The 18,519-nt window shown below is 33.1% G+C and overlaps 2 protein-coding genes across 4 annotated transcripts; both read right to left on the bottom strand.

Annotated features, from left to right (window-relative positions):
* Nucleotides 1-627: 627 nt before the first annotated feature.
* On the bottom strand, nucleotides 628-6,725 carry LOC114169280. 3 transcript variants are annotated; one of them, XM_028054353.1, is made up of 4 exons: nucleotides 2,722-6,725; nucleotides 2,150-2,442; nucleotides 1,203-1,354; nucleotides 628-869 (listed from the first exon to the last, which is right to left on the bottom strand). In XM_028054353.1, exon 1 carries the CDS (start codon nucleotides 6,637-6,639, stop codon nucleotides 3,973-3,975), a length of 2,667 nt encoding a protein of 888 aa, XP_027910154.1. In that variant the 5' UTR covers nucleotides 6,640-6,725; the 3' UTR covers nucleotides 628-869; nucleotides 1,203-1,354; nucleotides 2,150-2,442; nucleotides 2,722-3,972. The 3 variants fall into 3 exon arrangements, with proteins under 3 accessions (XP_027910154.1, XP_027910155.1, XP_027910156.1); XM_028054354.1 differs by lacking the exon at nucleotides 1,203-1,354; XM_028054355.1 differs by lacking the exon at nucleotides 2,150-2,442.
* An 8,104-nt stretch (nucleotides 6,726-14,829) lies between these two features.
* On the bottom strand, nucleotides 14,830-18,014 carry LOC114168513 (serine/threonine-protein kinase D6PKL1). The gene is made up of 2 exons (XM_028053362.1): nucleotides 17,323-18,014; nucleotides 14,830-15,651 (listed from the first exon to the last, which is right to left on the bottom strand). The coding sequence occupies exons 1-2, from the start codon at nucleotides 17,859-17,861 to the stop codon at nucleotides 14,853-14,855; spliced, it is 1,338 nt and encodes a 445-aa protein (XP_027909163.1). The 5' UTR covers nucleotides 17,862-18,014; the 3' UTR covers nucleotides 14,830-14,852.
* Nucleotides 18,015-18,519: the final 505 nt, after the last annotated feature.

Here is an 18,519-nt window from a genome sequence, read left to right as displayed (position 1 = left end):
TTTTTGTTTTTTTTCTTTACACTTTATATATATTCCAATTTACCATTGAAATAGAAATAGTGACAAAAAACATGAACAGTTTTTGAGTGGTTTCTGCCAAACAATTATTGACCACATGTATATTGTGGAGTATTTAATTTTTCTTTTACAGCATAGATTGATTTTCAATCTATTAAATCCTAGCTTACACTTGTTTTAACAAAGATGGGGATGATTTTACAAGGTCAACATTTTCTTATTTATATGTTCTATGTAGTAGAATATTTTCCTTTGTTCCAAATGTGTTCTAACTTTTGTTCCATGGGTGGGTATGCATATGAAAATACTTAGAGACACTTGATGCTCAAGTTTGTTAGAATTGAGAATTAAAAATAAATGTGTAATTAATGAAGGATTTGTCATCATATTTATAGTCTCTTAATAAGCTTTTATCTTAATAGGCCAAGTGTCCAAACTACCTTAATACATTATTAGTGTTAGTGTGTGATCATCATCTTAGTTGCAGATTATATTAATAGGGATAAAATCCTGTATAGTTAGATCATCAAGGAATTATTAATATCTTAACTATAGACTATAGTTTTTCATACTTAAAATTATTAATATACTAAAGTGTAAGAAGTTGAATATCTAAATATAAAATCGATATTTGAATATTTAGCAAGTACAACTCAAGTAATCAAGATGGAGTGTGTTGCAAGTAGTTAAACTTAATGGTAACTTCTGATAAAGTGTATATACCCAAAAGAGGTGCATCACTTTCATTTACAGTTACAAATAATGTAGCATTAGCTCGTACTGAATTTGATTACCTCAATGTAAATTTACATGTGCGCTGAAAGAAGATTCTGCCAAGGGTTTTAATGTATCTACAAGTAACAAAAGATGGTGATCACCACAAAATTATGGTTGTAAAATCAAGTCGCAATGCATAGGATTGCACAAAATTAAATGCTAGAAATCATTTATCACGGGAGTCTATAATGGCCATGTTCAACGACAAACCAGGTCAGACATTTCCATATAAATATATGCTTGAAAAGTGTATACAATTAAAGACAGTGATATTAGATTGTAGGGCTAAACCTTCGACCATCAAAATGAAATAAAAAATAAAAAATCTAACCTGTAATAATCTAATTAAGAAATTTGAACATCCAAATAATCACGAAGGGGCAAGTATATATATCAAAACAAGATACCTTTCTTCACTCTTCGCTTATATCCAAAAATAAGGTCTATCCAGTGATACAAATTTTCTGAGAAAGCCTGGTTCAAGAGCTTCCCAATGCTGCTTACCGATGAACTCTCGAGGGCTACCTGTGGCCCATGGAGGGAGGGCAACATCCCCAGCCTGAAGAAACATCATAATAATTAAATTTACTAGTGACCTCACCAGCATATTTGGCTCTTAGAATTTAAAATAGAAAAGGATGCATTTTCAACAGGATAGCCTTTTTGCCAGACTGTTTTCTCTACCAATTCAAGAGTGGATAGATTCTCCAAGAACTCGGGAGTGTATAAAATTATGAAATCAATTCCTTCACATAAGAGGTGTTTCCCTTCCCAGCAACACAGGGCCAAGAATCCCTCATGCTATTGAAAAAAACTATCGGTATATCAAACTAGGCACTCTGATGCTTTTTGTTCTCCATACTAAATGGGGGCAGGAGGAGAAGATAGAATAGGTCAATTCCAGAATTAGAATAATTAGATCCATACTGAAACTTTGGGACCTCCAGATCATCCTGGCTCTATCTAACAAAGACTGATAGAGTTAATGTGCATCGTAAGGAAAAGAAACTAGCTTCTATCATCAGGTTCACGGTCAAGTTTCTCAGTTTTTTATGATTTAATTCTTATAACATCTTAGTTCAAGATAAGTGTATAAATTTATGTCTCCAAAGAGCTTACAACTCTTGCAGAAACCAATATTTCTAGTTCTTTTCTAATGGATCTAAATTTGATTGTTTGCTTCATGATGTAAACTCACATCAATGAATGTTGAATATAGGTTTAACACATGAAAACCAGTAAAACATTCAGCACAAAATCCCCAGGTAATGCATGATAGAAAACAACACATCATATATAATGAAAGAAAAGTTGCAACATAAAACAAAACCATACAGCACTGAAAGAGACCAACCATTTTCTAAACTGATCTTCACCCTCTGGAGTCTGGCAGTCCACTGGTTTATCAAGCCTGTGAAATGTTTTTGGGTTGGCCAAAACAAGATTTCCACTCTTATAATCAGCAAGGACTCATGGAAAGACTAGATAGACATTAGGGAAGATACTGTATCCACGTCCTAAAAAGGTGTTTAGATGCATAAAGCACTGGAAATTGCTTATTTCTTTCTCCCTTATGACAACTTTTAGAAAAGGATTCGTTGTTATCTTGAAAGATGGGTACATCGTTGCTTTCTTGCTTTGATGATCCTGAAATCGGATACAAAGCAGACAAACTACATTCAAAAACATGAAATGGGGGAAGAGATACACCCACACACCAAAAAAGTGGCATGACCACCAAATTTAAAAAAAAATAAAAGCAAAGCTCAGATGTGTGCTGCAACACTAAACACCTTTAAAAAATAGCACCAGAGTGACTGCAAGTTCTTAAGGCTTTTTATGCAACAACTCATCGTCAATAATGCAGAATAAATGCCATGGTCATAAACTAGCAATAATATCAAGAGATAAGGAGATAATTCTTACATGCTATTCCGAGAAAGATTTGTGGCAACCAAATATTTTAAGAACTTCTTTCTGTTTTTTGGTGGAAAACCAATAATCATCTAGGAAACTTCAAAATCTCATGAAACAGCATTCACCCACTCTTAAAGGTTCAACAAACAGCTCACAGTGACAGCCGTAGAACTTGCCACCATTAATCAAAAGTTGAAAATAAGGTTTTGACTCTGATGCATCAGGTCCATTTTCAATTTTTCCCGGACAACTCTGGTTTCTCTAATTAAACCATTCATCAAGAATATTGTGTACTGTATCAACTTCATGTTTGCAGTATTTGAGCTTTTTCCACATTCAATACAGACCTTCAGTGGTAGAAAGCTTCCATTTTGGCTCTCAGGTGAAAGAAGGTTTACTTAGTGAGAAAGATGCCGCTTACTCCCAGTGCATACCTTTGCCAAATTGCCTGCACCCAGAGTCTTAAATCCAATTTTGAAGTTTCTAGATATTTCCTTCCCATCTCTTTCTTTTGACAACAATCTATGTCTTTGATTCTTACTCCTCGAAACTTTGGTACCATTAATAAACTTCAAGTCAATAATTTATCAAAAACACCATGGAGCAAATCAAGTTGCTGCCCTTGATCAGGTCTACAAACAAGCAAGTCTTCCAATGCGTCTCTCCTATATACCAGAAGATACTTGAACATGCCAATGGTAATACTTCGTACATTTTGCCTTCTATCACAGAGTAGATATCAGATTCACACATTTTGCCTTGTATCACAGAGTAGATATCAGATTCACACAGACAGCCTTTAAAATCTGTACCGATGTTGCTTGGACAAAATATCATTCTTGTATGAGCAATCAATAATTGATAGACTGTACTTCTGTCAATTCCTGAATCATCTTGAGGGGAAGTAGAGGATAAACTCTTTTTAGGTTCATTAAGTAAACCAGCAAAAAAAGAAGATCATCTTCCCCTATACGGACTAAGAATGATGGGAGGAAGCAGTATAAAATTGTCCAAATAGATTAGAGTTTTTGAGAACTAGCTGCCTACTTCCTCTTCAAATTGATAAGAGCCTCTTTTCAACAAGAGCAGCTTCTCAATTCTACCATCTTTAATTGTCAATTACTTACATAAAAATTACACCGACTATACCTGTCTCCAAGAATCAACCAAAAGCAACATATAGGAGGAGGAGGGGATCCATTTGCTTCTAAGATATCCACGTTTTAAGGGGAAGAGGATGAATAAAGGAGGGATCACCCGTTAACTATTCTTTTCAAATCTAGATTGAATACAAAATTCCTTATACGAATCAAAACTTTGTTGCCATTTAGACATCTGCCTCTTCAATAGATCATATGCCTTTAAACCTAGAGGTTCGAGCTTCTTCGCAGGAGCATCAAATCTCAATTCAACGGGGGAAAGATCATCAAATATCTCTTGGCCAACAGATTCAGTCTGCTCAGTGGACTTCTTCTCTGGGATATGAGAAATGAATGTATCATAATTTGTGTCACTATAAACAGACTTTTCATTTACATGGTCGGCTGCAGACGAGTTGAATGAAACTGGACGGTATAACAAAAAAGACTTTGGTTTCGAATGTCCAGCCCAGGTTTCGTCTCCATCCTCAGCAAGGGAGACTGCATGATCATCAAGGTGCGTAGGCCCATAAGCTGACACAGCAATCTCGCCAGCCACCTGCATAACTTCTTTGTATTTGAGGCTAAGCTCTGTTTCTACTGAAAATTCGCCTTCTTCCAAGTTTAAGCCCCCATTGCGAGATTTATTAAGCACAAGGAGAACAGGAAAGGGAATAACTGGACCCACAATGTCATTATTGCCGTGCGGTGATGATTTCCTTAAAAAGAATGGAGGCAATTGAGGAAGTTCGGGAACAGCTAAAGATTCCAATGCCACCCTAATGTGATCCAGGTTTCCAACAACTTTATGGCATTCAGCACGACTCAAAAACGCCAACTGCAACAGTTCCATAGGTAAGTCAGCCCACAATCTTCTCCAAGCAACCTCATGTAAGCTTTCTGGTAGCTTGACATCATTAAAAACAGAAGTAACTTCAGGACAGGATCTTAATTGACCAAACCCACAAGCATTTAATTTCTCACACAATAACTCATGCACTTCTGCGCTAAAAGGTTCTTTGTCATGAGCATCCATACAGTGTTTTTTTAGTTTTCTAACCAGGAATCGAGTGAGTCCACCACTTGCATATGAGTAAAGGTAATCCAATTTTAAGTAGTTATAATTTTTTGGAAATTTGTAATCCTCATCACTCATGTGATACAGTAAGTGTCTATTCAAACACAATACTTGATCGGGGCAATCTTCTAAGTTTCTCGCCGGAGCCCAAGAGGCATGATATCTCTGCAATTCAAACTTTCCCGATGAAGTAAGCCTTATCAGTGTAAAACCCCCATTTTCATCAGGTTCAGCGAGTAATGCAGCAAGTTTATTGCTTAAAATGCCAAATCCCAAAACTATCTCTTTCTTTTGCTGCCAATCAATCCACTCAGGAAGCGCATCCTTCGAGAACTCTTTCCTTAAGAGACAACTTCCACAATGACACTCATGACCAGACAAATTGATCTCAAGTGGAAGCTCCCAAGCACAAATGGCTGGGTTAATCTTTGAAGTAACAGATCCTTTGCGAAATGGTAATATAGACCCATAGCAGAAGATATTGAACTCACAATTCCAAATAGATCCCAACATAATACAAAACCCAGATTCAGAAGCCACCTCAAAAGCATCCTCCTTCGAATGAGACCTCAAATCAGACAACCTTAATACAGACATGTAGCTAGGCTCTTCAATCCCATGCACCCATTGCAAAACCGGCACCAAAGGCTTCCTCACATCACATAGAAGCAAAACACTAGTAGAAGCCACAGCAAAGTAAAAATTGTCCGGAGCAGCCCTTGACATCGCAAGAAACCGCTCATTCTCATCCGGAGCATACATTCGAAGCGTCTCGATCTTCATCAAACAACTCACACTACATTCTTTCAGCCTCAAATCAACCAAGAAAACAGCATCGGAACGCGCCACAACCAAAATCCTGGGGTGCCAACTAAACTCACAACTCAGCCACACCTTACTATCCGAAGAATCATCCCAGGGCACCTTCAACCTAGTCCCCTTGAAACCAGCACCGGAGCCACAACACTCCAAATCAAACAAAAACAAATGGCCACTCTCCAACAAAACCAAACTCTCCTCCAATATATGAGGACTCCAACAAGCATGCGCCACAGGGCAAGTCTTAAACATCTTATCACCCAAACAAACCACGCCAGGTCTATCCAAAATTTGATTGTGCCTCGCAGCGAACCAATGAACGGAATACAGAGTAGTAGCCAGCAAATACCCGATAGCTCCATCAACCTCGTCATCATCAGAAACAGGGTTAACAGAAATGTTCAAGATACGGTGCGAGGAGCCGGTAGACGCATAAAAAACGTCGCCGTTAGTATCGAGCTGAGTATGGAAGCGCGAGTCCTCGAAGCGGAGCGTGAAAAATGCGAGCTTGTGGTCGTTGTCGCCGGCGGGGAATAAAATGAGGGCGTAAGGGCGGCGTGGGTAGGTGAGGAGGTGGAGGCGGTTGCGGAGGAAGGGGGAAGCAGCGTCGTTTTGGTGGGTGGAGGAGAAGAGGGAGGCGATGGAGGAAGCGGTGGATGGGAGAATGGAAGAAGGGTGGGAAGAGAGAAGGAATCGTGAAGGTAAGAGGTAGGGAGCGTAGTGAAGAGAGGGTAGCAGAGAGGTGGAAGAGAAGAGAAGGGAGAGAGAATTAGGGTTAGGGTTGAAGAGAAGAGGACCCAAAGGGAGAGAAGGGGAATTGGAGAGAAGAAGAGGAGCTACTGTAGAGGAACCCACTGGGAAGAATGATTTCCATTCTTCTGAGAGCTCCATGGCAATTGCACAATCCCTGTAACAGAATCATACAAAATAAGATTTTCAAAAAGAGTAGATGAATATTTTCGAAATTATTAAATCTAATTGCATTGGGCTACAAAAGAATTAAAACATAAGAGAAGTTATATTTTCATAGACTACATAAAATATTTCTTAAAATTCTACGGGCTAGCCGATGGAAGCTTCAAAGTCGCTGAATGAAAACACGATTTTTAATTTTTTTTTTTTTAATTTTACTAGTGAAAAACATTATTGTCTTTTTTTTTTTAGCAATAAGTTATAAAAGTAAATAACTTGTATATTTTTTATTATTAAATAAATTTTCATTATAAATAATTATTTAAATTTAAAAAAGTATTTATTAAGAAAGTAATATAATAAAATAATTACTTTAATTTATAAAATAAATAAAATTTAAAATAATTATTATTAACAACATAAAATTAAAAAAAAATTATACATAATAACAACCTTTATGTAAAATCCTATATAATGGCATCGTAAAAATGATAATGGTTTAAAAATAGTGAGATTTGATTATTTCAAATATTAAAATATTTTAGTATAAACAGTTTTGTTATAAACGAGTTTCATTATTTAATATTTTAAAATACATCATCTTTCCTAAAACCATTTTTTTAAGTTCTCCAACTTCTTCTATCTAGGAGTTCTAATCTTCTTTTAATATGTTTGAAGATCGGAGACCGTTAGAGTGATCCTCTTGACGAGCTCTTTCATCTTATTCGATTTGTTTATTCAACCATATAAATTGAATTTTTAATCTTTTTATTGTGGGTGTTATGACTTGTATATGACCCTCATTTGGTTGCATGTCAGGTTTTAATCATCAATATGAGTCTATTGGTCGATGATCATGACGGTAGGTCTTGGTCGTTTTTGTGTTATTCCTAGGTATAGATAGAGCATCTTGTGGAACTAAAGGTGTTTTGGTGTTTTTAGAGCTGGTTGGGTCGATTAAGCCGCTTTCAGGTAAAAGAAGCTAGTATTGGTTTGTTATGCAGTGTTTTTTTCTAAATTAATGAATGCATGTTTATGAATTTGATCTATGATGAGTATGATTGTTTTTGCTCATATGGTTTGAATTATGCTTCTTGTAGCTAAATCCACAAGTAGTGAAAATTTTCACTGGTTACATGTGAAACTCATTGTCTGAATTATGCTTCTTGTAACTAAATTCACAGGTTATGCAAATCTCCATTGGTTACCCGTGGAACTCGCTATTTGAATTATGCTTCTCGTAGCTAAATCCACAAATTATGGAAATATCCATTGGTTACATGTGGAACTCACTGTTTGAATTCTTCTTCTTATAATTGATTTCACAAGTTGTGAAAATATTCACTGGTTACCTGTGGAACTCGCTTCTGCATCCTTGAGTGTTTGAATTTTGCTTCTTATAGTTGAATTCACAAGTTGTGAAAATATCCATTGGTTACCTGTGGAACTCGCTTCTGCATCCTTGAGCAAAATTCACAGATTATGGAAAAAATCCAAATGTTACTTGTGGAACCTTCTATTTACTTTTTGCACCCTTAACATGAACTCTTGCCTCATTTCTGTTACGTTATGTGTGACATTTTTTTTTTTCATGAAATTTTAATTGTTCATGAACATTGATGTTTCAAATAGCTTATTACATGAAATTGTGAAATATGAAAATGTGATTAAAGATGTATATAATTGTGATAGATTGTTGGTATATACGAAATTCTATGGGTCTCATGGGAAAATTTTATGGTGGTATTATTTTAGTATATGCATTGGGCTATGGATTCAAGTAAGGTAACATCCTAAAACTCTAATGATCGTTCACACTCAAATAGAGTATAATGGTTCATGTAGCCCTAGATGATGATGCATTAATTTTGTGTATGGTAGGGTGAAACTCATTGACAATGGTTGTACATAGCATTAGAGGTTACCACAAGTGTAAGTCTCTAATAATTCTGTTTTCAAATACATGTATCTGAATAATTGAGTTTAGTGTCATTATTTTAGTGTCATTGATAGTTTGTCTATACCTTATAATCAACGGTGAACTTGAGTATAGACAAAAGGGGTCATTACCCCTCCCCCTTTTGGTTTTATATTTATATAATTTTGTATACACTTTTTGAAAATTTAATATTTTAATATATATTATATATTTGATATTTTAATAAATTTTTATATATTTATATTTATGGATGAAAAAAAGTATTTTTTTCACATTTATTTTTTAATTTTATCTTTTAAATATATTTTTTTAATAATTATTTTATTAATATTATTTATTTAATTTAATCATTTTTTATTTGATTATTTTCAAACTTAATTATTAAAAATAAAAATTAATTATAGTAAAATAAAAATTATTTTACATTTAATTTTATAATTATAATAATAACTAATTATAATTTATTATTTTTCTTATCATAAAAAAGTAAATACAATGTTTTTACTAATTTGTATAAAAATTTTGGAACTATTATTTTGGTTCCTATTTTCGTTCAAAAATAATAAGTTGGTCCTTGATTTTTTTTAGTCTCAATTTGATCCCAATTTTTGAAAGAATGATGCAATTTTGTCATTTTTTTTTTTAAATTTCTTGGATCCGACCAAAGTTTTTTCATCAAAATTGGAGTTGTGAATGAGGATAGTTTGTTTTGTTGGTGTAATTGACATAATCCTAATGTAAATTTTGGTGAAAAATTATTGTTCCGCATTAAGAAAATTAATGAAAAAAATCAAATTGCATCAATTTTTTAAAAATCAGAACCAAATTGAGACTAAAAAGTATTAGACGACCAACTTGATATTTTTAGACGAAAAATGGACTAAAAGAATAATTCAACCAAAATTTGGGTACTCCCAACATATGGGCTCAAGATCCACCACCGCTTATAATTGGTATGATTTAATGGTCTTAGGATAACTCCTTTGCATATTAGCTTACCCTTCTATTCTATGGTCTTATGTTGTTTTCTTCTTTTGCGATGATCATCATTTTTGTGTGAGCAGATGAAGATGCAAGTTTAAATACACCTATGAATGATGGAAAGTCTGTAACTAGAGTTGTGTACGAGTTGTTGATACGTCTAATATATGAAGTTTTTTTGTAAGTTTGAGTGTTGTTATATAAACGGTATATTTCTATAGTCTGAACTCTTTGAGGATTGTATGACTGTAATTTTTATTTCTGTTAATGTACTTTTAAATATTATTATGAATGTCTTATTTTATTAGTTTTATACTACTAAAATGAGATGTTACATTATATATATATATATATATATATATATATATATATATATATATATATATATATATATAAATATACATTTTTCTAGCAAAAAATTATTAAACTGTAAAATAATTTTTATTGAAAATGATGATCAAAATAATAATTTATATATTTTATTATTAACAAATTTATATTATAAATAATTATTTAAATTTTAAAAATAAATTATTAAAAAATAAAACAGTAAAATAATTATGTTAATTTAAAAAATAATTTAATTTTAATTAACATTAATTTAAAAAATTAAAATATAATTATTTTATTTTAAAATAGATAAAGTAAAAGAAAATTATGTACACTAAAAATAAATTTTTAATATATATATATATATATATATATAAACAAATAAAGGTATAGATTTTGAAATTGTGATCTCAAACTTGATTTCAATTTTATTTTAAATTATGTGTGGGTTTTCCCTTTTTTTTCTTTTAAATGTGATTTATGTTTTATAACTTTTTTTCATTTAATTTCATTTTTTAATGTGTTAATTGATTTTAAAAAAATGTTTTAACAAAAATTGGAATTAAATTTATGCTTTTGGTTTTTTTTAATTAACTTAAAATAGTTCTAACGACAAAAAAGGTTGTATGTTTTACTTTTGGGTTAAATATGTTTTTGGTCCCTCAAGTTTTAGCAAAATTTGGAATTAGTCCATCATTAAAACTTTTGACCAATTTAGTCCTTCATCTTTCAAAATACGTGAATTTAGTCCTTTTAACCAAATTTTGTTAAGTTTATATGACGTTTCAAGCGCATTTCATGATAGTATTTAAATTATTTACACTGTTTGACACATTTTTGCTTCAATGTTAACTTAAATACTATCATGAAATGTACTTGAAACGTCAGATAAACTTAACAAAATTTGGTTAAAAGGACTAAATTCACGCATTTCACGCATTTTGAAATATGAAAGACTAAATTAATATAAAGTTTTGATGAGGGGCTAATTCCAAAATTCACTGAAACTTGAGGGACCAAAAACATATTTAACACTTTACTTTTTTGTAATTTTTGTTTTTGTAGTTTTTTTAATTTGTTTGTAACAGTTTTTTAACAAAAGTTGAATATTAATTTTCTGTTTTAGGTTTTTTAATTAAATTATTTTTTATTTATTTAAAAATACTTTATTACGAACATAAAATTATTTTATGGTCTTTTAATTTGAGAAAATATTTTTATATTTACTTTTATGTACAAATTTTTTAAATGGTGTGGCTTATTAATTAAAATTTATATGAACAAAAATAAATGCAAAAAAAATTAAAGAGCATTAGATAGTTTTTATATTTCTTAAAACTAGTTTTGAAAATGAATAAGTTAACTAAAAACCAAAACAGAAAACCTTTACAAAATTTGTTTCAAACAGCTCAAAAAAAGTTACAGAAGGAAAAATGCTCTGGTTTCAGAAAACAAAGAACTAAATAAAACATATTAATTATTCCCCCCCTAAAATCTATATCTAAATTCATAAAGAAAATCCAATAAATCAATTTAAAAACATAACATAAATTTTATTTTCCAATTTTGATAAAACTGTTTTGTTTAGGAAACCAATTCTGTAAAAAATGAAAAATGAAATTTAAAACAATTTAAAAACGGAAATCATAAATGAAGAGTTTCGTTAAAAACAAAAAACAAAACAGAGAGATAACTTGTTTGTATAATTAAAAAAAAAAATGTATTAGAGCACGATTTCACAAAATGAAAGAAAAAATCTAAAACATGTTTCATTTTAACGAAAATTTGTGTTTAATAACACAATAAAAAACCTTTTATTAATGTTATAGACATGATAAAGTTAAGACCATGATTACAACAAAATCCTCGATACTACTGTTATGTATACAACCAGCACATGAAAACTACTACTGCAAACCATTTTGCTTTCAAAACATCATCGGTTGCATTTCTCATCTCATTCAAAAACCTTTAAATTTCTGATATCAATTGACCACAAGCAAAAAATATAAGATATCTGGATATTACATTCAACTCAAAATTCTAAAATAAATAATTTATATATTATTGATCTTATTTACTTTTATTCAACAATATACTCGGACTCACTTGGAATCCTAACCATAGTTAATATTTTCCAATAAAATTTAAACATTGTTATATGATTGATACCATGATCTCAATCACAAGGCTCCTTGTGGAGTATGCTCAGAAATATCTCCATATTTTTTGATCTGCATAATGCTATTGTGCAGAAATATTAGAAATATCAGAACTATAAGAAATCAGAATAGCACTTATGCAGATATCAATATCTGCATATTTTTTCATTCGCACAATACCTCTCCAGAGTCAGATATTTGAGCAAATTCTTGTGCCAGAAAATCAACAGCAGAGGGAGAAATAAGTCATTAAACTTAACTTAGTGGAGCAAGAAAATGTATGAATGTGCTAAGGAATTATATGGATTTAACAAGAAAATATCACATAGTTTCTGCTTATATTAAAACTATTCTTCCTGTGTGAGACAGTGTAGTAGCATCCTATGAAGCCCGGATATAGATACAGACACGGACACAGAGATACGACTAAATTGAAAAACATATGACACGGAACATGACATGCATATAGATTAGTTTCAAACTTTCAATTAACACATCGTCAACTAACAAAAAAATGAATCTAATTTATCTATCTAATATCCAAAAAAGTGGGAAGTAGTGATCATATAATATTTTTTTCTTATTTTTATAATCATAATAGAAACTTATGTGATAAATTTACAAGTTTGTGGATTTTTTTAGAAAATTATCAAATTTGTAATTATTAACATTGTATTGAAATCATGTCAAAATCATGTTAAAGACAAAAAAAATGTCTTTCAAATTGAACACTTTACTGATACATGTCATACGAATATCGGTATCCGATAAGTATCGGACAAGGATCACACCATTATTGAGGCGTATCCAGACTTCATAGGTACATCAACTCACAAATTAACAAATCTTATATTACTATTACATTATTTAGAAAAAAGTATTTGTTGCTGGTTTATGTTTCCATGGAATACATAAACTGAGAAACGATGAAACAAAATGGTCCTGCAGAAAGCCATAATATGAACAACTCAGAAATCAACAGTGCAAATCAGTCCCTGCATTAGATGAAACCGTTAAAGTTTAAAATCTGTTAAATTAATCTTCACATAGTAAAAACTCATTTCCTTCAACACTTGCATTCAAGCTAAAATTTCTTAATAGGTACTAGATTTGTTTTATTTCGGCACTGTTCCAGCTCCATGCAGTGTCTACTTAAGATTCACATTTATGGCTTCGTAAATGACTGCAATTTATTTACTACATGATGTTTGGAGTAAAGTGCGGACAAGTGAAAATTAAATGCATTTGGATGAACATTGAAATACATTAAATTTCTCTAGTTGTATATAGTTAAAAGTAATGTCGAGAAGTAATTATGACAAACCTGTGACAAGGTAGGGAAAATAGCTTAGTTTGATTTTAAATTCTGTGGCAGTTAGAATTTACTTCTGCATAAATAGTTGGGGATGTTATTATTCAGGGACCATTCTCATATCAAAACCATAAATGTGCTTGTTGAGGACCATTTTCATGTGTAATGCTCCATGAACATGCCATAATTGTTTTTCATTGTGTTTGGTAAGAATCAAATGGGAAAAAGTATTGATGTAACTTTTTTTAAGTTTTATCTTTTTCTATTAAAGTTTTTGGAGGGAAAAGAGGAATTATGGCAAACCAAAATCGAATTTGGATTCTTTGCTGTATTTTTTTGTGTTGTTGTTTTTATAATACACCGATTACTATTAATTTTGACGTTTTAAAATATATTAAAAAAATATTTAAAATATCAATACAGTATATTTTTAATACTGAATAGAAGACGACATCCAAAAATAATCAGCAGAAAATCAGAACTCACCAAAATCTTACCCAATCAACTATAATCAAGCCGCCACACAAGGTGGCTGTGTGGCCCCAAACATCAACCACCGGTAATTCACATATCTTAATGAGAGTTTTACTTTAAAAAGTTTAGGTAATTGATTAGTTAATTCTATTGGATAACCATGTTTACATGATGATCTAATAGTTACTTAAATCTGCAATGGTGAATAATTATAACTAGTATCTGTTGTTGACTGGTGTCTGCAATTAATTACCTTTTCATAGTTTCTGTTTATGTTTAAAGGACATAATTATTTCCTATAATGAAAAAGAAAAATATATAGTTGAAAGTAAACTAAATTAATTTGAAATAAAAAAGTTACGAGTATCTGTCGACCAAAATAAAATAATAAGTTTACAAATTAAAGTGTAAATATCTCTGTCTTCATTAATACTATACGAGATGTCTTTTAAAGTCTGTTTATTGTTAATAAAAAAAATATAATAAAAAAAATCACTTCTCACTTTAAAAACATTATGTACTTGATTTCTGGAAAATAACACTCATCCACATTAGTCTCTGTTTCTCTTTATTGAAACATATTTTCAAAGAACAAAAAATATAATCACAAAAATACAATTTAACCTTTTTTTCTATCTTTACTATCTCTTATTAAAAAGTTTTAGATATACTTAAGTTATATAAATTCTTCAGATGCTTTCTTAAAAACTATGATTGAATCTGATATATTAAACTATAATTTGTATAGGATAATTCAATGTTCACTCTGCATTAATCACACGTGCTTATGAATTGCACAGAAAACTTCAAATACCAAACATTCCATTATTTGTAGGATTTAGTATAGTTGTGAATATACATATTTATATTATTATTAGTAGTAATATTACATAAAAGGCGATTTTCCGGAATTAGTAGTAAAAAAATGAAAAAAAAAAAAGAAGATGAATGTGGAAAATGGAGGCGTTGTGTTGGGTGAAAGGGTGTGTTTCCATTAATAAGAATCAACGAAAATGTCAGGGGAAGTGTGATGATCATCATCATATACAGCTTTAGCATTAGGTGGAGGAAGAAAGGGTGGAGTGGTACACCTCAGCAACGCCCAATTAACGCCGTCAAAAAAAGAGTGTTGCTTGATCGCAGAAGCACCCATGAGGGACCCTAGCCGCTTGGCGGGGTCCTTAACCAGCAACTTTGATATAAGGTCCTTCATGGCGCCAGAACACGCCGGTTCCTTCGGGAACTCAAGGGCTCGAGCCACAATGTTCGCCAGGGTCAGCTCGTGGTCCATGCCCTTGAACGGTGTCACGCCGTAAAACAGTTCGAACATAAATATCCCCAAAGTCCACCAGTCCACCGCACTGCCGTGGCCCTCGCCGGACACGATCTCCGGCGCCAAGTACTCGTGGGTCCCCACGAACGACATCGACCGAACGTTCATGGGCTCCGCCACGAACGCAGGCCCACTACGCAGCTTCTGCTTCTTCTTTCGCTTGCGTTTTGGCTGGAAACACGACGCCGTCGGGACTATGCAGTTCGGGATTATGCACGACGACGACGCCGCCACGCGTGCGCCTTCCACGTGGCAGTCGTTGCGCGTGGGAAGGGGGTTTTGGTCGGAGATGATCTGAGCCGTTGATGTGGAATCGTCGCATTTTAGTGAGAGATCGAAGTCGGTGAGCATGATGTGGCCGTCTGATCTTATCAACACGTTTTCGGGCTTGAGGTCGCGGTAGATTATCCCTAACATGTGGAGATATTCAAGCGCCAACAACACTTCCGAAGCGTAGAACCTGTCATTAACACCATAATTATTGAATAATGTTGGTTAAACTGATTAATCACAAGTTTTGTTTGTTTGTAAGACAGGAAATGTGGCTTGTTTTTCAACTTGGCATGTGTTGTGCGACATTTTTGGGACAACATCGATAACCTCCATGCAAATGGAAGAAAGTAGGAGAAGTCAACGACACAGCCATATGCATGTCCATAAAAAAAAGTCTTGTGTTTCATGTGAGAGTGAGACGTGCAGATAATGACAAGAGAACAAAAGCAGTTATTAAAGTGACTCTTCATGCAAAGGAAGCATTTTCTTGTGATTTCACCCACAATAAAAATCAAGGGTAGTTGAACATGTCTCTGAAGGATTCAGCTTTGTTTCCATTCATCACTCTGTTTTTTTAACACATCAAAAGCAGAGAAGGAAGAAGGAAGAACATGAAAGAAACATTTTGACATGCGTTGGAATCTTTTGAATCCTCGCCTAACAGACAACCTATAACCATCAATTTTTTCTTTTTCTTTATCAATCTACATTCAAAAAGCAAATTCCATTATATTACAGAAAGATTAACAAACTAATTGATTGATTAATTAATTAATTAATTAGTTAATTATACTCTGCAAAACCATTTAATTAGGAAAATCAATCCCATATCCCCTGTCCAAGGGGATTTATTTCCATAACAGGGACCACTGCAAGATTTGGCTCTCAATCAGTTTACTAATTTTAAGAAATAAAACGCAGAAATCCCGCAAAAATTATGGAATCAAGTTTAAAATGTTTTATCTTATCCCCTACGTATATACATAGAGAGAAAAAAAAGCAAAAAAAAAAGCAAGAAGATTCGTCAACAGGGGTAGATTCTCCCCTAAGAAAAAAAGCTATGAACTTTTTCAGGTTAAAAAACTCTGCGTAGTCCCCACAAACCTGTAAAATTTACATTAAAAAAATAAAAGATGGAGTGAAATTTATCCACGACCTCAAAGGGTGATCATGCGCATTTTATGGTACCACAAAGTTTATGACAAAAAATTTGAACTAGCAGAGTGCGTTGTCGTTTTGACTTTGAAAGTAATTTTACATTGAATGCATAGGCAATCGCACCATCACGTGCCGCCATTTTGAAATCACTTCTTCAAAACGTCATCATCGTATTCTTAATTTCCTAAACCCAGTCCAATATTACTCTCAGTGTTCTTTGTTTAAAATTAATCCACACTTCTTAACAAAACAGTTTTTGTAAGTTATTGTTTGTTTGGTTAGTTAAGTTGTAAAAGTGAAACTTTAATATTTTAATAAATGAAAAAACACCAGATTAAAAAATTAAAATGCATAATCAATTCCTTAATTCCGTGCTAATTCCTTGTGTGTCGATTGAGAAAGAAAAAATTCTATTTTCACCCGAAAGCTTTCTACCGTCTCCAAAGGGAATGGCTTTTGAGGAAAAGCGCGTAATTTTGCTTAATTGAAGTGGAAACCCATTCATAAAACCAATATTATCAAAATACTTTAATTTTATTTAGAATTTAGAATTTATTTATAATTTATACAAAATAATATTATAATTATTAATTGATATTATTAGTGAATGAATATTTTAACCTGAGGATTCTTCCCTCCAGAACAAAAAAAAAAAAAAAAAGATTGCAATGATTTCACTGGAAGGAAACGGCGGGCGCACCTGACGGCGGATTCGAGGAAGCGTTTGTTGGGGAAGCGCTGGCGGAGGACGTGCAAATCACCGCCGGGGCAGAAGGGCGTTAAGAAGCAGAGCCATTTGGGCGCGTGGATGGACGCGTACAGCGTGGGCAAGAAAGGGTGATCCAACATTTCCAGAATTTCCCTCTCTGTCCTCGCTCTGCCTTCCTTGTTCCTCCTCGCCAAGTCCTCCTTCTCCATCACCTTCGCCGCGAACACGGCACCGCCACCTTCTTCTTTGGGCTCCGCCAAATAGACGGCGCTCATGTCGCCGGAGCCGAGGCGGCGCGTGAAGCGGAGGTGCGAGAGGGCGAGAGGCCTCGTACGGTGGATGAAAGAGGCGCAGGGGTCGGAGGATGGCGCGTGCGGCTTGGCGTTAGGGAGTGGCGCGTGGAGGAAGTGGGAGGAGGTGGAGGGCGTGACGGTGGTTGTTTCGGAGCTGAAACTTGTGCTGCGTTTGGTGGTGTTGGTGGAAGCGAAGCTGAGACTGTGAAGGTCGTCGGCTAGATCCTCTGCGTCCATGGTTTGTGTTTGGGAATGGAAATGAAGATGAGAATGGAAGAAGAAGAAGAAGATGATGAAGAAGAAGAAGAAGACGAAGTTGAAGTGTTTGAGAGTGTGCGTGTGAGAAAGAGAGAGGTTGTGATCAGAGAAAGAGGGTAATTGTCGGTTCGATCCTTTCCTTTTTTTATTTTCCAGAGCCACACGCGGCTTTCTATCTCAAAAGGGTTGGGCCGAGAATCTGGGCTTGGCCCACCTTCAAACACTAAAATAAAAATACCTAAATTTTGAAAAAAGTCAAAATAAATTACTCAAATATCAAACAAGTTTTTGTAAACTTAATAACTTTTTGTTTTAATCCTTAAAACACATGTCAAAATCATCTTTTAAGGTGTTAACTTTATAAATATTATATTAAGTTTATATTTTTCTTTTTACTTCAGATATTATTATAACATTATATTCACTTCCTATAAATGTCTCCTGCTTTAAAAGTTTAAATACGTCTCTAATTTCTTTTAAATCATTGATTTATAATTTTGATTTTAAAAAGTAATTTTATTTTCATTTAAAAAAAAGATTTACAAGAAAAACCACCGACCACGTCATTTTAAAACATGAAACTCTGTCATAATGTTGATTTTAAAAGGTGTATCAAAGAACAATCAAATGATAGAAG

This window comes from Vigna unguiculata, chromosome 11, assembly GCF_004118075.2.
Source record: "Vigna unguiculata cultivar IT97K-499-35 chromosome 11, ASM411807v1, whole genome shotgun sequence".
Taxonomy (NCBI): domain Eukaryota; kingdom Viridiplantae; phylum Streptophyta; class Magnoliopsida; order Fabales; family Fabaceae; genus Vigna; species Vigna unguiculata.
Note: the sequence above shows the minus strand (reverse complement) of the source record. Positions and strands in the feature narration are given on the sequence as shown.

Excerpts from the sequence above, each read along its gene's own strand:
- LOC114169280 (XM_028054353.1), bottom strand. The coding sequence starts at position 6,639 with ATGGAGCTCTCAGAAGAATGGAAATCATTCTTCCCAGTGGGTTCCTCT.
- LOC114168513 (XM_028053362.1), bottom strand. The coding sequence starts at position 17,861 with ATGGACGCAGAGGATCTAGCCGACGACCTTCACAGTCTCAGCTTCGCT. Across the intron at positions 15,652-17,322 it reads TTCCTCGAATCCGCCGTCAG|GTTCTACGCTTCGGAAGTGT; the intron begins GTGCGCCCGCCG and ends TGTTAATGACAG.